The sequence below is a fragment of the Puntigrus tetrazona genome, chromosome 1 (genome assembly GCF_018831695.1).
Source record: "Puntigrus tetrazona isolate hp1 chromosome 1, ASM1883169v1, whole genome shotgun sequence".
Classification (NCBI taxonomy): Eukaryota; Metazoa; Chordata; class Actinopteri; order Cypriniformes; family Cyprinidae; genus Puntigrus; species Puntigrus tetrazona.
The window spans coordinates 29131963-29153337 of record NC_056699.1 but is presented as its reverse complement, the minus strand read 5'-3'; the positions used below and the strand labels follow the sequence as shown (position 1 = coordinate 29153337).

Sequence of the window (21375 nt, the reverse complement as noted above, 5' to 3'; positions counted from 1 at the left end):
CTGATAGCCTTTAGACCATTGTGGAAAAAGTTGTTTTGATTACATTCATGCAAAAAGTCAAGGGTTTTGCAATATATATTTTTTTGCAACATATATAAAGTTTTTATTTTTTACATGATTCCCAATTATTTATATTCACAGTTATTCACTAGTATGTGTACAAGCTTTAATGTTGTAATTGGCAATTCATTGAACTTTCTCTTTGAAACAGATTTGTTACGCCGCAAACACTGAGGTGAAATAAGCTGTTCCCGAGCAGGTTCAAGATAACGGACCTGCTGCTGACAGCAAAATAAAAGAAATATTTTTATTTATTATTATTTTTATTTAGATTTTATTAGTAAGTACAAAAAACTAACCAAAAATGAAGGTAATATTATTGGTTTTCTCAGTTGCACACAGTTAAGAAAGAAGAGCAACACTAAACATTTTATATAATTATAACAATATCAGTTTTTCTCTAAGACATGTGTTTGATCTTCATGTTGAAGGACTTCATACTGACAGAGAAGCTGTTCTTCCAGGTTGACCAAACCACACCAATACCGATGTGTGTGTTATCTTCTCCCCGTAAATACACACCGTTGGGGTTGGCAGTATAACAGAATTTGTACTGATATACCCCCACAAACTGTTTAGTACAGTTATTTCCACTGGCATCTTGGTCCTTGTCAAAGGTGGAGAACTTCTGATTATTATGGCCAGTCAAAGAGTCGCCTGCAGAGAGGAAGAAGATCAATGGACAATAACTCAACTAGAATGAGTTTTAATAAACATGAATGACAGTCTCTTACCTGCTCCTCCATCTTTGAATCCTGAAACTTGTAGTTTATACCCATCAGCTTCAGGACCGACAGAGAAAGACGAGTACTGAGCGAAACCCTTCCTTCCTTCAAAGTCCTCCAGATCCACTCTCAGCATGTACTTCCTGTTTCGTGTCAGGTGATACATGTTCTCCAGCCCTGATCACACACACACACACACACACACACACACACACACACACAAATGACACTTAATAAGATATTTATGCCTTTCATACTAGAACCTGTCCAGAAAGTTTTGATGCAACCCAAAGTCTCTCATGAATTGTTACCCAGCCAGTATTCACTCTCGGTGGTCCCGAACCCTTTCTTGTACTCTTTCCACGGCTGATAGAAATTAATACTGCCATCCATTCTCCTCTGAATCACCTGAGATGGGTTATAGTTCTTAAAAGGTTAGAGCATTTAATATGAGTTGTCTATGTTAATCTGTTCATTTCAAAAGTCACATTCATACCGTCCATCCTCCTTTATCTTCATCTTTCCCATCTGAGATCATGTCACAGTGAACCCAGACAGGAACATCTCCTGCAGGATAGATGGAGTAGATCCCGCTGGCCGTCCGTCCTGATTTATAAAGTTCAGAGCAGTCGAATGGTCTGTATCCACAAACAACAGACGCCGTGAAAACAGAGAGCAGAACCGCGACAAACACCTTCATCTAGAGACAAACGACTGATCAGGTTCCTCATTTATGATCAAATCACACCGACATTAATCCAATGTGAAAATAATGCACACACTTTCATGATCTGTTTCAGTGAATGCCGAAGAATAAAGGTGTTACTCACCGTTTGTTTCATGATGTTCAGGCAGAGATGTTCAGATTCTGGTTTTCTGTAACTGAGTCCTTTATTTTGTCCATTTACAGGTTTCTCAACTCAACTTATCAGCATGAAAGCATCTTTTAAAGTCATTCGTGTATTGTGAAATAATGTTGAAATACCAGCCGTTGCAGGAATCATCAGTTCATCTATTTCACTGTTTTGCAATCTTGAAATCATCCAATCTGAACACATCTTGCCAGCAAACATACACTCATTCACATCTTTTTTTTCACTTTCTGAGGCAGAAGTCTCTAAACTCATCCTTTCTAATCCTCCCATTACTTGATCCTGTTCCCTCTCTTCTCCTTCATCTCTTCTGCTGTTGCACCTGCTCTCAGTCACACAACTATAGACTGGTTCCCCGGCTTCCATTCATTAGATAAACAATTGAACGAATTGTGTTCACCCAAGCCTCACACAGAACAACCTCCTGGACAGTAACCAGTCCGTCTTCAGAAGTGGACATTTGACCGAGGCTCTCCGTTGTTGAAGCCCTAAGTCGAGCAGCTTCTAGTTCTTCTTTACTCATCTTGCTGGATCCGTGGGCTACGTTCAACCACCATATCCTTCTGCCAGCACTACTGAGAAAGGACATCCCAGGAACCGTATATAATCAATTCCTTTAAAAATATCCAGAAACCCAGGAGGTGTGATTAAAGATAAGCTGACTTTCTTAGACCATATTACAAAAAATGCCTGGTCCTGCAGATTTGCTTTATACAACATATCTTGTTCTGTCCAGACTGGACTATAGTAATGCTCTCTTGGCACATCTTCAAGCCAATTCTATCAAACCTCTACAATTAATCCAAAATTCAAGACATTAAAGGGGTACAATATGCTTTTAGAGTTGTTTACACCGTTAAAGAGTTCAATGGTAAGCATGGATAAAGTTTCATAAATTGTCGCTGATAAAAACGGATTAAACTCGTTCTTAATATCTTCCTATAAAAGATCCCGGTCCTGATTCAGAACTGCAGACGGCATCAAATGTCTGTGTTTTGTTGGCGATCGGCGCTCATTGCTCTCAGACAGCACAGGTACGTCTGCAAGACGTCTGATAAAGATCTCTTGATCTGGAAAGTATTTACTGTCTACAAACATCTTACAGATGTCAGTTTTAAATATATTATAAATTAAATAAACATCTAATAAAAATTCATTTGACATGTAGAAGGAAACGTCCTGTAGACGTATTGCAGATGTTGAAAAGACGTCTCCAAGATGTATGTGTACTATCATGACTCTTTAGCTCCGCCCACAGGAGCTCAAGGTTTTTCAGAGAGAATCGTAAAGCTGTATCTTTCTTTTATAAATATAATAAACCTATAGACAAGATCAACAGCACATGTAATACACACACAACGTCTTCAGAACACAGAGACCGCATTTACTCGTTATTTGCAGGAAATATGAAACAGGGGAAAAAGCACAAGACCAAAAGAAATGCAATAGGATCAAGCAGACATTGAGTGGAGAACATGCTGGAATGCAGTGAGAGTGAACAAGAAGAGGAACTTGATTGAAACCTTGGTTTCACTTATGTAATAACTTCCTGTTCATAAAGTGACTGATTTCTGAGGAGATCAATGCACATTAAGATACAGTGCTTTTGATGCAGGAGTTTATTTGGAAGTTCACTTATATAACAGTCAATCAAAAGAGCAAAAGCAGGTAATCGTTCATTCGCTTGCACTGAACAAAATAAAACGTTTTCATTTGTAATATAGTGAAAACAGCATCAGATGTTTCTAGAGAGCAGCTTTGATCTTCATGCTGATAGATTTCATGCCCATGGCATAATTCTTCTTCCAGGTGTGCCAAACATCTCCGATGGCAAAATGAGTGTCATCTTCTCCCCATAAATACACACCGTTGAGGTTTGAGCGGTAACACTGATTGTACCAATATCCCCCGAGATACAGTCTGGCACAGTTTCTGCTGTCGTTGTCCTGGTCTTTGTCGAAGGTGGAGAACTTCTGTCCGTTATGATAGGACAAAGAGTCACCTGCAGAGGAAGAGCGTCACGGATGACCTCAACGTATTTATGATTCATATTTCATTTCCTAAAAATATAATTATTGTGTGAAAAGTCTCTTAAATAGCTCAAAGTCATGATTTCTTCCTGTCCTGAAATAGTCAATGCATTTCTTCCATCATGTGTTATTGTGTAATCAGTTTTTTTAATATTTCATTCATTATTTATGCATTAAATTGCTTAAAAAGTATGTTGTTTTTCTTATGCGTGTCCTTCAGATTTTTCCATCACTTTGGAAAAAAGTAAACTGTATATGATGAGAAATTTTGGTTAACACAACCTATTGATGTATTCAATTTTTAATCAAATTAATTACATGATGTGTTAATAAATTAATCTAATTAATCACAAATTACACCTAGGTGTGAAAATACCCCCACTACGTAACTTTAAGATATTACGTATTAGGTAGACACTACAAATAGTAGCTTTAGAAATAACAATTTTATTTGATTCTACATAAACATTTATTGCACAAACTTTAGGCTACAACTACCTTATATAAACTATATATATATATATATATATATATATATATATAATTATATAAACTCAATATTTTCCATTGATGTGATGAAAGTCACTTGTAACCAAAACTTCAAAATACTGTCTTTTATGTTTCAGAGCAGGAAGTCAGCCCTTCAGGAGTGAGTAAATGTTGACATTGTTCATTTTGGGGATGAAATATAAAATCTAATGATAATTCAAGGCTCAAGAGCCCGACTAAAGTAAACACTGATCACTATAATGGTGAAAATGATGATTTAACACATCTTAAATACATCTTGCATGAATCACTAGAGTATTATCTGACAGACGCAGGTTCAGTCACTGTTCGCTGTGTTTTTCGCGCAGCACAACACATTTTCATACACAATAAAAGCTCCTTGTGATTTCTCAGTTTGACTGATTTGAACATCCACAAACAACCTGAAACAGGGATTTTGTGTTTCTGCTACTCAAAAATCACTTCCTGACTGAGTTTGTGATCAGTCCACCTTGTGCCTGAACTGTCAAACTGACTTGTCAAATACGCACACAATTGTGTAACATATCTCACATTAAGACTACTAAAACATAAATAAAAAAAAAAAAGCTTGTGGGCAAGTAAACATTTGTTTAAGTGTGATTTTATCAATGCATATTCATGAGTATAAATGACAGTTTCTTACCAGCTCCTCCATCTTTGAATCCTGAAACTTGTAGTTTATACCCATCAGCTTCAGGACCGACAGAGAAAGACGAGTACTGAGCGAAACCCTTCCTTCCTTGAAAGTCCTCCAGATCCACTCTCAGCATGTACTTCCTGTTTCGTGTCAGCTGATACATGTTCTCCAGCCCTGATCACACACACACACACACACACACACACACACACAAATGACACTTGATAAGATATTTATGCCTTTCATACTAGAACCTGTCCAGAAAGTTTTGATGCAACCCAAAGTCTCTCATGAATTGTTACCCAGCCAGTATTCACTCTCGGTGGTCCCGAACCCTATTGTGTACTTTCTCCACGGCTGATAGAAATTAATACTGCCGTCCATTCTCCTCTGAATCACCTGAGACGGGTTATAATTCTTATAAGGTTAGAGCATTTAATATGTTAATCTGTTCATTTCAAAAGTCACATTCATACCGTCCATCCTCCTTTATCTTCATCTTTCCCATCTGAGATCATGTCACAGTGAACCCAGACAGGAACATCTCCTGCAGGATAGATGGAGTAGATCCCGCTGGCCGTCCGTCCTGATTTATAAAGTTCAGAGCAGTCGAATGGTCTGTATCCACAAACAACAGACGCCGTGAAAACAGAGAGCAGAACCGCGACAAACACCTTCATCTAGAGACAAACGACTGATCAGGTTCCTCATTTATGATCAAATCACACCGACATTAATCCAATGTGAAAATAATGCACACACTTTCATGATCTGTTTCAGTGAATGCCGAAGAATAAAGGTGTTACTCACCGTTTGTTTCATGATGTTCAGGCAGAGATGTTCAGATTCTGGTCTTCTGTCACTGAGTCCTTTATTTTGACCATTTACAGGTTTCTCAACTCAACTTATCAGCATGAAAGCATCTTTTAAAGTCATTCGTGTATTGTGAAATAATGTTGAAATACAAGCCGTTGCAGGAATCATCAGTTCATCTATTTCACTGTTTTGCAATGATCTTGAAATAATGTTTACCACTAAATCTGTTGTCACTGTTTTTTTGATCTGCAACAAAATATAATAGCAAAGATAATTGAATGAAGTTCAACACTTTATTCTGATGGTGCACTTTAGACATTGTACTTTAAGTTTGCAACTCCTGTTCACTTGTTAGTGCTTTTGTGAAAAGATTAAGGCTGAAATAAATTTAAAAAACGTTTTTTTACTTCTGTCACAGAATCTCTTGCACAAATGTCACTTTATAGTGAGAAAAAAAGAATTATTTATTTAATTTTTTTTATTATTTTATCTTTTAACTGTGGATATTGCTATAGCTAACTTTCTTTGAAGTGCTGTTGAAATATGCACACTGGGAAAATAGCAGCAATATCATGCTTTTGTTACGTCCACACACAGAGGAGTGGAGGCGGATATGAACAACACAGGTGAAGCAGGTAAGTTTCAAGCACACGTATCTTCAAACAATGGTGGTTCATGAAGGAAATCTTGGAGCACAGGAGTATAAACATGACAAAGAGAAGAACTACAGAGCAGCGCCCATGCAACGTTGAACCCGCCTGGTCTATGAGGTATTGGAGTTGGCCGTTCTGCCGCCAGGAATCAAGGATGTCTTGGACCTGGTACATGGTATCTCCAGGAACTTCAGGCTGCTCTGGAGGGGGAGGCGGCTCCGGTTCTTTAGAGGGAGGAAAAACTGGGTCAGTGTGACGTTTGAGTAAGGAGACGTGGGGGAAATCCGGTAGTGTGGAGGTAAGTTCAGACGGTAGGTGATGGGATTGATTTGTGACTGGATAATGAACGGGGATTCAGCTTTTTACAGGGCAGTCAGAGGCGAATATCCCGGAGATCTCTTGAATCTTCCACTCGGTCTGGCCGTTGGTTTGGGGATGATAGCCAGGTTCCAAGAAGCTGAAAGAAGGCCCGTCAGACCCTGGAAATGAACTGGGGCCCTCTGTCGGACACAATGTCTTCTGGGAGCCCAAAGTTCCGGAACACATGGGTAAACAGCTTTCAAAGGGATTCGTTTACAGGCTTTTGAGAACGGTCGACAACAACAAGGATTGTAATGTAACCTCGAGAGGGGGGTGAGTCTGTGGCAAAGTCCACTCCGAGGTGGGTCCAGGGTCGGTGGGGAATAGGCAATGGCTGTAATTTACCTTCTGGTAGACGGCGAGGTGTGGTAGTAACGGCACAGACCGAGCATCCATGAACATACTGAGTGACATCTGTGGCCATGTCGGGCCACCAGTAGATCTTCTGGAGGAGCGAGAGGGTTCGTCTGCTGCCAGGGTGTCCTGAGCCCGGAGAGGTGTGTGTACTGTCCAGCAGAGGGAGTCGATGGCTCGTGGGGACATAGGTGAGCCCTGATGGAACTCCCTGCGGAGCCGCTCCTCGGATCTCCTCATCTAACTGCCAGAGGATAGGAGCGAGAAAAACGTATGCAAACTTAACCGTCACGCCATTCTGCACCCGATAATCTATACAGGGTCGAAGGCCCTCATCCTTCTTGGACACAAAGAAGAATCTAGATGCGGGAGAGGGGATAGACCTTTCAGTGCGGTAATTTGGCATCTGGTGGCAGGTCGATACTACAATCCCAGGGGAAGGAAGAGAAGAACTACAGAGCAGTGTTCATGCAACGTTGATTCCAGCTGGTGATGGTTCACGGGTGCAGGGCACTTGGGATAGAGAACTATATAATATCACGCAACAAAAAAACTTTATTGAATAGTAAAAATTGTATCAATTTTGTCTTTTTGTATCTATACCAAAAAATGCCATAAACATGTCTTTCCCCTAGACGTAAACGTTTACTATTCTGTAATTAATGACAGAATATTCATTATCTCTGCTTCGTAGACAAACATCAGACGCAGTTTTCCAAAGCCAAGAAAATAATGAAATGAAAGAGTAAAGATATAGCACCAAATAAATCTGTTTCAGATTCAATGATCTGTGCTAAACTACAGCTAAAAGTGTTACTGCCTGACCTGGAAATCAACTGGATGCATTAAAAAAACATAAAACTCAACGGGAAAATGAGTCTATTTTCAAAAAAAATAAAAAGTGGCGTGTTCCTTCCTGAGAGTATAGACCTAAATGATAATCAACCCATGGGCTCAACTCATCATATCAAAACATGCAATAATTCATTTAGTGTTTGTGAAGAGATTTGAGAACACATTTGACACAATGCGTGTATGTTCTCAATGCAGAAGTTTATTTCTGTCAAACAGTGATTACAGTTTCTAAGACACACGTTTGATCTTCATGCTAATGGATTTTATTCCAGCATAAAAACAGTTATTCCAAACATTTCCGCTGGCAAAAATGGTGGGTTTTTTCCCCCGTAAGTACACACCACTGGGGTTTGTATGGTGACAGCCGTTGTACCAAAATGCACCGAGAAACAGTTTGGCACAGTTTTTTTCATGGACATCTTGATCCTTGTCTAATGTGCTGAAATTCTGTCCAGGATGGTCGGACAAGCAGTCTCCTGCAGAGAGCAAAAGCACCAAGTACTTAAAAGTAAGTACTTTTATAAGCAGATAGGTGCATCCTTATTCTGTCTATATAAATAACATTTTAGTAAAAAACACATGAACTCATGAAACAAGTAAATATTTATTCAAGTTTGATTTTTTCAGGAGCACAAATATAAATGACCTACCAGCTCCTCCATCAGTGAACCCTGAAACATGCAGTTTATATCCATCAGATTCAGGACCGACAAAGAAAGACGAGTACTGAGAGAAACCTTTATTTCCTTGGACATCCTCCAGATCCACTCTCAGCTTGTAATTCCTGTTTCGTGTCAGCTTATATATGCTCTCCAGCCCTGATCACACACACACATAAAGGAAATGTTCAACATTAGACATGAACACACACACACACACACACTCTCTCTCTCTCTCTGTGAGATCTTACCCAGCCAGTATTCACGATCTACATCCCCAAAACCATTCTTGTACTGATCCAACGGCCGATCGAAATTCACATTGCCATTCATTCTCTTCTGAATCACCTGAGATGGGTTTATAGAGAAGATATGATTCACAATAAATGTTCTGATGTGTGTTTAATGATATAAAGTCACGTTATTACCGTCCATCCTACTCGGCCTGCATTGTTCCCATCTGAGATCATGTCACAGTAAACCCAGATCTCAGCATTTCCTGCAGGATAGAGGGGGTAGCTCCCACTGGTCCATCGTCCTGTGTTATAGACGTCAGAGCAATCAAATGGTCTGTATCCACAAACAACAGACGCCGTGAAAACAGAGAGCAGAGCCGCGACAAACACCTTCATCTAGAGACAAACGACTGATCAGGTTCCTCATTTATGATCAAATCACACCGACATTAATCCAATGTGAAAATAATACACACACTTTCATGATCTGTTTCAGTGAATGCCGAAGAATAAAGGTGTTACTCACCGTTTGTTTCATGATGTTCAGGCAGAGATGTTCAGATTCTGGTCTTCTGTCACTGAGTCCTTTATTTTGACCATTTACAGGTTTCTCAACTCAACTTATCAGCTTGAAAGCATCTTTTAAAGTCATTAGTGTATTGTGAAATAATGTTGAAATATCAACCACCCATACAAGAAAATCATAAGTCATTCAGAAAGTATATTTGCACCTATGTGCAGTAGTTATTGAAGACACCTGATGTTAACAAACAATCACTGAAGGAGAAAATTTATCATTACCGCTACGGTGGTCAGTGTTTGCTTTAGTTGGGCTCTTGACCCTTGACTTTATAACAATAATCTTACTTTGGCTGCTGTGAGGTAGTTAGACAAGATAAAAGATGATCAAGTGATGATCGTAGTATTACATAATCATCATTTGACCTGAATTAATCATTCAGAGATTAATGTCTGTGTTATGTGTTGCACAGCGGAGGGTGGAGGAGAAATTATTACTGGTCGTGCCATGGACACAGATAGAAGCCATCCACAAACTGGCGCATTCCCACCCAATGGCAGGACACCTCGGAGCGGCCGAAGAGGATCCGTAGGAACTGCTAGAGGATCTATAAATGGAGATGAGGGAGAAGATCGACCATGCCATGCCATGGTGCAGCCACGGGAATTCCAGCCCAGAGATAAGGTAATGGTCCTCGTTCCCATGGGCCCATACACAGTGAAGGAGAGAATTGGGCCAGTGACCTATCGGCTACATAAACCCGGTCATCAGTGGACAGATCAGCGATATCACATCAAGCTGCTGCTGAAATGGGTAGGGAACGGTGACCAGCTTGCGGATTTTGCTAGGTCCGATCCTGTGGTTGTAGATGTCAACCCACATCTCTCAGCTGCCCAGAAGTGAGAGCTCCAGCACCTGATTGGTCAGTTCTCTGACATGTTCTCCCCTCAACCCAGGACCAACGTCCTCAAACACGACATCCGGACGGCACCAGGAGTCATCGTCCGGCAGCGGCCCTACCGTGTGCCTGAGGCTCGTCTGCTGGCTATTGAGGATGAAGTCCAACAGATGCTGAAGTTGGGGGTAATAGAACCACCTCGCAGCCCATGGTCCAGCCCAATCGTGATGGTCCCAAAACCGGATGGCACCCTCCACTTCTGCAATGACTTCCGACACCTCAACGAGGTCTCCGAGTTTGATGGCTACCCCATGTTGCTGGAGGGGATTTGGCTGGTACCTCTATCCAAATCAGCCAAACCGAAAACCACCTTCTCTACCTCAAGTGGGCACTGGCAGTACCTTGCCTTGTCAGAAGCCAAGTACCTGGGATTTCAGGTCGGGAGGGGACCAGAAGGCCCCGAGCCCCTCACAAAAACACTGTTTTATCCCCAACTTCTCCTCTTTAGCTGCCTCGCTGACAGATCTGACCAGGAAGAGGTCAGCCAGCCAGAAGGTAGTCTGGACGACAGCAGCAGAGGAAGACTTCCAGAAGATTACAATGTTGCCGAAAGGCTACCTGCTGTAGCGTAACTTGAACTTTGGCTTCATATACTCACGATGCATTGTCTTTGATGGACAGGCTGAGATCTTCCAGGGAAATTCTCTAAATACACAAACACAAATTCAAGATGCTCAACAAACAATTTGCAAATGTGCAACATTCAAAACTTGTGGGCACTCTGTATTCGTGAAACACATTTTGTCTGTGTATATTTGTGTATGAATATATGAATTGCTGTTTGAAAACATTTTCATTCTTCTTTGTAAAAGAAAATGATGGTGATTTCCATTAACTCATAAATGTACATAGCAGTAGCTCGATGTGGTTAATGTTCAGCCAAAGGAAAGATAATCTCAAGTGTTTCTCCTAAACATAAATGAGGTGAACTTCAAAATGAGACTTTTGCTTGTGCTCTCCTTTTTCCACATTTGTCTTCTCAGACAAAAAACTCTAAGAGATTCAATTAAAGTTTAGAAGATATCTCAAGCGAGCTCAGATCTTCCTCTTTAACTAGACACTGGTACTTTCACTAGTCTACTGTGAAGCTTAGAAGTGATTTAGAAGTGATTTTAACAACAAGGATTTAGTCAAAAGATTCAGATTCAGTGCCAGGTAGAATGAAATAAGTAATTTGAATTAATGGTTTATCCACGAGGGCAAACAAATAAATCCCTGAAGCAAGGGATTTCTTTAAGAACACTTACAGTTTTTCTATTGTAATGAGTTTTAGATACTGTTGTATCTTACCAAGAAGGAACACGTTCAACACTGTAAAATGGGTTTCAGTTGAAGGTAAACTGAAGACTAAATTACTAAAGATTTTAGAGGGTCTATTATATGCAACATAACAACACAATTTGCACAATTTTCCCTTGAACTAACCAGAGAGGTTACAATAAGAGCCTTATCTACATCTACACAATATGGATGAAGGTACTGGCTCCTGCTCTCTGGCTTCAATCATTATTTCATGTCTCTCTCGTCGTCCTGTCTGATGAACGTGAGTAACCTCTGAAAATTATAATGGAGTCTCACCTCAAGACGATAAAGCGATGTTTCTCTCAGCACATTCTCATTTTGGACATTTGTGTCTGCTTAGAGTCTGCTTATATTTTTTATTTCTCCCAAGAACTTTTAGGAGAGACATCTCAGCTAAATGTCCTGAACAACTGCACACACAAGTGCATCTCTGTGTGCAACTTTCAACCAGATTCTTTTGGACTGCTTTCATTCAAGCAGAAATCAGGCCCAAGGCGCTGTCAGCTCAGCTCGTGACTACATGTTAAAACTGCCTTTTATTTGCATCTAAATATGTCTCCTTGCGATGTAAACATCTTTTAACACAGAGGAGGAGTCCGACTGAAGCACACAAGACACAAGACAAACGGTGAGTTACTGCTTCGCTCGTTTATCTTACAGAACATTCAGACACTTTCAGAAAATAAACCGTCAAAACTGACAATATTTTCATCTAGATAAAACAGATCTCTGCCGTGACCTGCTGAAAACAGACCGCGAAGATGGCAGTAAGTTCGTCATAAGTCTGCATTTCTGACATTTATCTTGAGACATTAATCTCGTTCTCTCTCTGTCTCTAGATGATGGTGTTTCTGGCATCACTTCTTCCAGCTGTACTGATGAGTGAATGCAATCAGGATGACATCGACTGCTCTGACGTCTACAACTCAGGAAGAACGGTCAGCGGGATCTACTCCATCTATCCTGCAGGAGATGTTCCCGTCTCGGTTTACTGTGACATGATCTCAAGTGGAAGCAATGAAGATAAAGGAGGATGGACGGTATGAATGTGACTTTATATCATTAAACACACATCAGAACATTCATTATGAGTCATATCTTCTCTATAAACCCATCTCAGGTGATTCAGAGGAGAATGGATGGCAGCGTGAATTTCTATCGGCCGTGGAATCAGTACAAGAGAGGATTTGGGAATATAGAGAGTGAATACTGGCTGGGTAAGATCTCACAGAGAGAGTGTGTGTGTGTGTGTGTGTTGAACATGTTCTTCGTGTGTGTGTGTGATCAGGGCTGGAGAACATGTATCAGCTGACACGAAACAGGAAGTACATGCTGAGAGTGGATCTGGAGGACTTTCAAAACAATACAGTTTTCGCTCAGTACTCGTCCTTCTCTGTGGAGGGTGAAGATGAAGGCTATAAACTACATGTTTCTGGATTCAAAGATGGAGGAGCACGTAGGGCACTTTCTTTTATACTCAGTGTTGGGTGTAATGCTTTACTAAACAAATTATGACTGTAATGTAATTTTTTTTTTTTTGAAAAACTAAAGAATAATTTTTATTTTTCCTGTCATTAAATTACAGTTACTTTTGATGTAAATGTTATTAAACACAGCATAAACTATAGAAAAATTCTATATAAAGCATTATCGGATTTAACATCATAATGTAGCGTTTAATGCTTTAATGTAACCTCTCTGGTTAGTCAGAGGGAAAATTACGCAAATTTAAATTATTAGTTTTTTTAAAGAATTGTTCATGCGGTTAATATGCAATTAAAACTTTTTCGGGAGAGTAATTATTACACTGTTTATGCTCATGAAAAGTCATTTCTTTCGAGTTATTGTCGTCAGTGATGCTCTTCCTCTCTTCAGACGACTCTTTAAATGACCATGACGGCAAGAAGTTCACCACCTTAGACAACGACCAAGACTCCGATTCTGACCACAACTGTGCCAGACGTCGTCTAGGAGCATTTTGGTACAAAGACTGCATGAAGACAAACCCCAATGGTGTGTATGTATGGGGGCAATACGACATCTATGGTGGGATTGGAAATGTGTGGTCATCCTGGGAGGGTTATCATATGGGTATGAGATCCATCAGCATGAAGATCAAACATGTCCCATAGAAACATTGTCGTGTTTGTCAGAAATGCACAACACTGATCAAATTATTGTTAATCAATGAGGGTTAGCTCTTCTCTATTACCTGTCTAACTTCTTATATCATGAGCAATCACAAAAATGTGGTGTCTTTCTTAGTAGTTTTCACGTGACTTTTAGAGGACAAAACCAAGCTGTGCCTGTTATTTTTATACAGATTGTAGTAACCGCTGATATTAGAAGGTTAAATTAAGATGTAAAAACCTTTCTAAAGAAAACACTAAACCGTTCGGCGGATTGCATTCATACTCCGGCCTCATCTGCTTGCTTATGTCAGATGTGAAAAGGATGATAACTCGACAGGTTTGAGCTGTGGATGTTTTGTTCTCGAGGTCTTTGAACCGGTCACGTGACTGAAGGGTGGGGGGGTAAGCTGTTTTTGGCAGAATAAAGAATTTCCACAGATCTATGTCTGTTTCTTGACTTGTTTATTTTAATGAATAAGCGTTATTTTCTAAACAGATGAGTTACGGTCAGCTCAGTACGTTCCCAATACTACCTCAAGGGAAGGTCAACATCATGTGATGCGCGTTGCCCTCTAGTGCTTAAATTATCACTGCAAATAGTCTCCTACAGCCTAATAATAGTAAGTAATAGTATAAATTCTCAATTAAACAGCTTCTATATAAAAAGAAGCCATACTCTTAGCTCACACTGTGTGCTCCTGGACTTCTGAAACTCTGTAGTTGATCATGTCAGAAGATTCGACACACATTTCTCCAACGACGAACATCAATATCACTACGTCCAACCTAAAGCGCTCACTTTTTTCTTTACAGTAGCTAATGCGGTAATCTCCTGTGAAATCTCTCTTGTTTGTAATTTATAGCAGTTTCATCAACCGTTTATTATGGCCCTTGTTTCCTTAAGCATCTCCTTGGTTTTAAGTTTTAAGTCTTGCAGAAGCAGATGGATTCAAGCCAGACTTTCACTCCCTGAACCTCGCTCTCATCCGGGTCACGGCACCACCGCAACCTCACTGGTTTTATTCAACCGAGTAACAGATAAAAGTATCATAGATGTAATAGTTGTAACCATATACAATATGCCACGTCTTGTATGAATTCCTGATGGATAATTTCAAGATGAATTTATCCTTTTCAACGCACCAGTGCAGACCAAACACTCTTTCTACTGGAAGATCAGCTTTAAGTCGAGCTTTTTGATTGTGTTTGATCTGTGTTTCTTTGGAAAGCAGGACACAATGAAATGAATATTATTTATCCACTTTGATGACGGTTTGGCTTTAATTTCTATATGAAGCGAGGTGAGAGGCGTCTACTAGCTTCCAGTATCATCAGTATCAAGAAACTAAAGCTTGCTGTTACAGAATGATCAAAACGTATTTTGTTGTTGTTCTTTCTTTATTATTATTGAGTTATTATATTGAAGTATTATAGCATTACCAAGTGGATAAGCACAGCTTGTTTCTGTGTGCCATACACATTCACAACAAGTCTGCACAAGAAGGTCTTTGTTGGACGTGCCTTTGCGAACCCTTGGGTTTGTGCATGTATATTTTGAGACTTTTCTAGTTTTGTATGTTTGTCCATCATATAGCCAATCAGAGATTAACCATAGACCACAGATTAACTATACATATAAGTAAAAAAAAATTATACACTTGGTACACTAAAGAAAGGAAAAAAACTTAATACACTTTCAATGTAATAAAAACATAGTCTTGTAATCTCAAGGAAAAAGCAGCACTTTTTCCGATCTATTTGCTACAAAAAATGGAATTTATGCTTCTTTAATATCAAACCAACATCTGGCAGAGAGAGAGGTCTAGTGAAGACTGTTTCTAAAATATGAAGCTGATTCCCAAAGTACTGACAAAACTTTAAATGAATTAAACTGCAACAGCAAACTTTGAGCGTTTTAATTCTGCCACAAAACCATGGCTTTACACCATAAACAGTCAGTAACAATCTGTGAATTCAAAACATGCTAAAACTGTCAAATCAAATGGCTTGCATCATGACTGTTTTGGGGGGAAAAAAGAGAAAACGAAAGCTATTTCCCAAATGAAACGTCCAGACTCGTATTACAATGATGTTTCTGCAAGTACTTGAACATTATCAGCCTCAAACTTCTAATGAAACGAGACCTGGCTCCAAAGAGTCCAAAAACACAAACACAAATGACGGCTTGCAAATGTATGCTGAAGATGTAAAACATTCAAAACATGCTTTCTGTGCATTTAAATCTATCCGTGATTATATGAGTTGCTGCTTGCAAATGCGAACTTTTCATTGAAAATGTGAAGCATCTTAAGTCCTGCAAGTGAAGCAGGGCCTCCGTGGATCTGGACATCGTTTCCACTGATGCCTGGTTTGTTAGGATTGGAGTGTATTTGGCTATATTTGGCTTAGAGAATACAACTATTTGAAAAGCCCTTAGCAATGCATATTACTAACCAAAAAGTATGTTATATTAGTATGTATGTGTAATATACATACAAGTAAGTATGTGAAATATTTACGGAAGGGAATGTGCAAAATATTTTCATTGAACATAATCTTTATTTAATGTCCTAATGGTTTTTGTCATAAAAGAACAATAATTTTGAGCAATACAATGTATTGCTACAAATCTAGCTCCAGAGATACGAGTCATATCAATACACCTCACAATAATTATTACATTTCAGCATAAACATACATCACTAGACAGGTGGTAAACTTAATCTAGCTAACATCTGTAACTACTGCATGGAATATGCAATGCAGGTGTATCAATCGTATTGTTGCTCATGTTGATGTTAATGTGATCCTGGTTCCTTATCGGTTCACAAGATATACATTAGACATGAACTCCACAGATATTTGGCTTTAAAGTTTATAAGACCCCTTATTTGACCCACTGGTGGCGCTAGAGGGTTTGAGATAAAGACTTGATGTTTGGTGTGATTAATGTTCAGTGTTTCCTCTAAGTTTGTGCCAATTTTTATAACTTTCACTGCTTAGGAAAAAAAATAAGACGAATATGCAAGAAGCAGTTCAGGGCCAAAGCCAGCATGTGAGTTCAGGTTTAACTTGCATTTTATTTGCATCCAACTTGTGTGTTTCTGTAATGTAAATTTCCTCTGTAACTCAAAGGAGGGGTTTGAGAACCTAATCCATGAAGTGTTCGTGTCAGACGTTACCAGACAAACGATGAGTTACTGTTTCACTCTTCACTGAGCTCAAAAACCCTCGCCATTTACAGGACATTCGGAAAACATTGTATAAAAAAGTTTTTTTCCGTTTAGACACAGCAAGTCTTTTTACCTGAGGAGAGACTGAGAAAATGGCAGTAAGTTTTTTAATAACAAAAGTGAGTTAAGTTTAATTTTAGGATGATGTTCATCTCTTTATCTCTGTCTTGTGTAGATGTTTATGTGTTTGGCCGTTCTCTCTACTCTTCTGATGTGTGGATGGACTCAGACCGCAAGCAATCCGTTTGACTGCTCTGACGTCTACAACTCAGGACAGACGGCCAGCGGGATCTACTCCATCTATCCTGCAGGAGATGTTCCCGTCTCAGTTTACTGTGAGATGATCTCAGATGGAAACGCTGCAGACAGAGGAGGATGGACGGTATGAATGTGACTTTATATCATTAAACACACATCAGAACATTCATTATGAGTCATATCTTCTCTATAAACCCATCTCAGGTGATTCAGAGGAGAATGGATGGCAGCGTGAATTTCTATCGGCCGTGGGATCCGTACAAGAGAGGATTTGGGAATATAGAGAGTGAATACTGGCTGGGTAAGATCTCACAGAGAGAGTGTGTGTGTGTGTGTGTGTGTGTTGAACATGTTCTTCATGTGTGTGTGTGTGTGTGTGTGTGTGTGTGTGATCAGGGCTGGAGAACATGTATCAGCTGACACTCACCAGGTATTACAAGCTGAGAGTGGATCTGGAGGACTTTGAAGGAAATAAAGCTTTCGCTCAGTACTCGTCCTTCTCTGTGGATGGAGAAGCTGCCGGCTATGAACTACATATTTCAGGATTCACGGATGGAGGAGCTGGTGGGACACTTTAATTTACGCTCATGTAAACTCACTCTGGTTGAGTTATTGTCATCAGTGGTTCTCTTCCTCTTTGCAGGCGACTCTTTATTGGACCATAATGGATACATGTTCTCCACCTTTGACAAGGACCAAGATGCTTATGCAACCAACTGCGCCAAACGGTATCTCGGGGGGTTTTGGTACTCGGCCTGTCACCATACAAACCCCAACGGAGTGTATTTATGGGGTGAAGATCCCACTTATTATGCTATTGGAAATGTATGGTCATCATGGAAGGGTTATGCTGTCGGAATGAAATCCATCAGCATTAAGATCAAGCGTGTACCTTAGAAACACTGCAGGACTGCTTTAACATAATCAAATAATCAAATTCATGTTTTCTCTTTTCTAGTAACTGTGTAAAATAATATATGATGTGTGGAAATATCACTCTAAAAATAGTTTGTTTATGAATTGCTCTTGGAAATCAATCAACAATACGTTTTAAATAAACCGCTGCGTAGAAAGCCTTTGTGAAAGTCTTGAAACTGGTGGAGCAGAAGCTGCTGGGACTCGCCGGGGAAAGGAAGGGGTGAAGGGGAAACTCTTTAAAGCAACCCTTTAACTAACTGAGTAATCTCAGGTAACCAGCCTCTTTAAATTCAATAATTCAAACACAAAATGATATAAACTTTCTAAACAAGTAATACAAGTAACTTTAACAGGAGAGAGATTTAAAAGTGTATTAAAAGAGAAAAAGAGTTAGTTTCCCCCCTCTGACATCACACCAAAATGGCAAAATGCTTCATACTGCAATGCATGCTGGGTAATGCCATAGTAAACACTCCCATCATGCACTGCAGTATATAAAAAGGCCCTTTCCCCCTTAATATTGAAACATTATGATGGAATTAGCTTATTTTTTCTTTAACAGTCAAACGTAGTTAAAAGCCAAAAAGAGAAGGTTTAAATGAAGAATGTTCACTCATCATAAGAAACAGAAAGCATAAGAAATTGCACAAATGTTTGCCGTAAAACAATTTAGTAATCGCTTAGAAGGTCAACTAAACACTGATCAGTTATGATCACAAAGTTTTAGTGCTTTGAAACAATCGGTTTTGTTAAAAGAGCTACATACAAGTGATTTCAGACGTTAGGTTTACACACAGTCTACATTAAACTTTCCTAATTTGGGGTTTACTTACAGAAATTAAATTTTTGGCTTTCATGAACGTGAAAAGAGGTGATACTAATTTCATAGGAGTTGGTATTGTTTTTTCAAGCACTCATAAAAAAAGTGTGATTCAATAAGAATAAATGACTAAGAAGACAAAGCTCACAGCCTTTTCATGAAGTGTCTTTATGTGTTGTACAGTGTATATATAAGCTGTATGTACTGTAGTCATAATATTAAAAACAACGGCATGTGAATAGCTGAATGAAAATGAAAAAACCTTGAAACGCTGAGCCCAAAATTATTTTGTAGGAAAGACACAAAATTGGTGAAATGAAATGCTGTATGCATATTAATTTATTTATTGGTGCACTAAACTTTGATGCAAGAACAAAACGATTTAAACCTAAAAAGAAATAACGCCTTCCAAAGTGTTGTATTTATGAGTCGTTTCAAAGCTGTTTCTATAACTAGTCTTATATTCATTCGTGTCTGTAAATCAGTTTATTTGAACTCCGTCTCAGCAGACTGTTATTTCACGGTCAAAGCTCGTTTTGAGCTCAATATATAAATATAAAAAAGCAATGAAAACCGTAAGATGTCCTAAAATGAGGTAAAAAGTATTTTCCTTTCAAAAGCACTGTGATGTTTCTAAGAGATGCGTTTGATCTTCATGCCGATGGACTTCATGCTGACGGCGTAGTTCTTCCAGGTGGACCAGGCCACACCAATGGCGTAGTGTGTGGGATCTTCACCCCATAAATACACTCCGTTGGGGTTGGTATTGTGACACGCCGAGTACCAAAACGCCCCGAGATACTGTTTGGCGCAGTTAGTCTCTGAAGTGTCTTGGTCCTTGTCAAAGGTGGAGAAGTTGAATCCATTGTGACCAGATAAAGAGTCGCCTGCAGAGAGGAAGAGAATCACTGACATGAACCCAACACAGAGGTATTTTTATTTAATTATTATGACTGAAAGTATCTTACCTGCTCCTCCATCCGTGAATCCTGAAATTCCCAGCTGATATCCAGCACACTCACAACCGACAGAGAAGAACGAGTACTGAGCAAAACCCTTCCTTCCTTCAAAGTCCTCCAGATCCACTCTCAGCATGTACTTCCTGTTTCGTGTCAGCTGATACATGTTCTCCAGCCCTGATCACACACACACACACACACACACACACACATGAAGAACATGTTCAACACACACACACACACACACACACACACACACACACTCTCTCTGTGAGATCTTACCCAGCCAGTATTCACTCTCTATATTCCCAAATCCTCTCTTGTACTGATTCCACGGCCGATAGAAATTCACGCTGCCATCCATTCTCCTCTGAATCACCTGAGATGGGTTTATAGAGAAGATATGACTCATGATGAATGTTCTGATGTGTGTTTAATGATATAAAGTCACATTCATACCGTCCATCCTCCTTTATCTTCATCTTTCCCATCTGAGATCATGTCACAGTGAACCCAGACAGGAACATCTCCTGCAGGATAGATGGAGTAGATCCCGCTGGCCGTCTGTCCTGATTTATAAAGATCAGAGCAGTCGACCGGTTTGTTCACATCATAACCACAATCACAGCCCAACAGGACAGGCAGAAGAGCCGCTAGAAACACCATCATCTGCAGAAGAGGACCGGATTAACACCAACAACCTGTAAGGAACGTAATGAAACGCAGGAAACGGATGTCCTTACCTCCATCTTCAGTCTCTTCTCAAAGAGTTCTTTAGTTCAGGCTTTAAGGGAAATGCTGGTGATCTCTTTAGGAGACAAACCCAGCTTTAAATATCTGATGTCCGGGCTCCTCCTCAGCGTCAAAGTCCGTTTTGAGAAATGCAGATAACATGCTCTTTTTACACAATTACCCGAATTTAGTAATTCCCCAAATTGTGAAAGAAGGGAATCCCCGGTCGAACACAAACACAAGAACAGGCTTTCCATAAATAAACAAGATAAGAGATGAAGAGCGCTCACTCGTAACTCTGAAAGAGGAAACTAACAGGACACACGATCTCTACAGGAGTCAGTCTCTACACCTCAGACCATCTATTAATGTCATATTTCACTTTGAGATTAATCCTCCAGAACTGGATGTTTTGTATTTGATTAGGTGTGTGATGAATTGTTCCCTTTGATCATTTTAGCTGATATTAATTTGTTTGGGTTTGTCAGCTGATGCTTGTTTCGCTCTGCTATCATCCTGAGCACCCGAGTGAATCATGAAGAGTTAACTAGAATAACCCCGTACCAGAAAAATAACTAGTTTGCATTTCAACCGAAAGTCAAGGTCATCATAAAACAGTCGGATTGGAGTTTAAGCTGAAGAACGAGATAAAAGTAGAAAAACTCCAGCTGAAGGGAATCTTTTATTTTCAACACATTCTGAACGATTCATTTCATTTGAAGGGAAACTGATTCAGTGAACTGTAGACAGGTTCA

The 21375-nt window shown here is 39.6% G+C and overlaps 6 protein-coding genes across 7 annotated transcripts in view; 2 read left to right on the top strand and 4 right to left on the bottom strand.

The window, feature by feature from the left end:
• Positions 1-57: 57 nt before the first annotated feature.
• Positions 58-1774, bottom strand: LOC122362740 (microfibril-associated glycoprotein 4-like). The gene is made up of 5 exons (XM_043264331.1): positions 1616-1774; positions 1282-1485; positions 1097-1193; positions 795-962; positions 58-717 (listed from the first exon to the last, which is right to left on the bottom strand). Exons 1-5 carry the CDS (start codon positions 1625-1627, stop codon positions 461-463), a joined length of 738 nt encoding a protein of 245 aa, XP_043120266.1. The 5' UTR covers positions 1628-1774; the 3' UTR covers positions 58-460.
• A 1484-nt stretch (positions 1775-3258) lies between these two features.
• LOC122362524 (microfibril-associated glycoprotein 4-like) lies at positions 3259-9343 on the bottom strand. Of its 2 annotated transcripts, none has more exons than XM_043264056.1 (5): positions 9315-9343; positions 5332-5535; positions 5158-5254; positions 4862-5029; positions 3259-3659 (listed from the first exon to the last, which is right to left on the bottom strand). In XM_043264056.1, the coding sequence occupies exons 1-5, from the start codon at positions 9324-9326 to the stop codon at positions 3403-3405; spliced, it is 738 nt and encodes a 245-aa protein (XP_043119991.1). In that variant the 5' UTR covers positions 9327-9343; the 3' UTR covers positions 3259-3402. The 2 variants fall into 2 exon arrangements, with proteins under 2 accessions (XP_043119991.1, XP_043120067.1); XM_043264132.1 differs by lacking the exon at positions 9315-9343 and adding an exon at positions 5666-5798.
• Positions 9344-12314: 2971 nt separating this feature from the next.
• On the top strand, positions 12315-13896 carry LOC122363056 (microfibril-associated glycoprotein 4-like). Its single transcript, XM_043264977.1, has 5 exons — positions 12315-12335; positions 12408-12608; positions 12689-12785; positions 12857-13024; positions 13444-13896. The coding sequence occupies exons 1-5, from the start codon at positions 12330-12332 to the stop codon at positions 13698-13700; spliced, it is 729 nt and encodes a 242-aa protein (XP_043120912.1). The 5' UTR covers positions 12315-12329; the 3' UTR covers positions 13701-13896.
• A 2366-nt stretch (positions 13897-16262) lies between these two features.
• LOC122362981 (microfibril-associated glycoprotein 4-like) lies at positions 16263-19394 on the top strand. Its single transcript, XM_043264857.1, has 5 exons — positions 16263-17031; positions 17109-17315; positions 17396-17492; positions 17588-17755; positions 17835-19394. Exons 1-5 carry the CDS (start codon positions 17026-17028, stop codon positions 18086-18088), a joined length of 732 nt encoding a protein of 243 aa, XP_043120792.1. The 5' UTR covers positions 16263-17025; the 3' UTR covers positions 18089-19394.
• On the bottom strand, positions 19251-20786 carry LOC122362816 (microfibril-associated glycoprotein 4-like). Its single transcript, XM_043264456.1, has 5 exons — positions 20632-20786; positions 20348-20557; positions 20171-20267; positions 19898-20065; positions 19251-19816 (listed from the first exon to the last, which is right to left on the bottom strand). Exons 1-5 carry the CDS (start codon positions 20635-20637, stop codon positions 19563-19565), a joined length of 735 nt encoding a protein of 244 aa, XP_043120391.1. The 5' UTR covers positions 20638-20786; the 3' UTR covers positions 19251-19562.
• Positions 20787-21283: 497 nt separating this feature from the next.
• pin1 (peptidylprolyl cis/trans isomerase, NIMA-interacting 1) overlaps positions 21284-21375 on the bottom strand; it is a 2830-nt gene continuing 2738 nt past the window's right edge. The window contains exon 4 of the mRNA XM_043218140.1: positions 21284-21375. This exon is cut by the window's right edge and continues 424 nt beyond it. The gene's annotated coding sequence lies outside the window, so the exon portion shown is untranslated.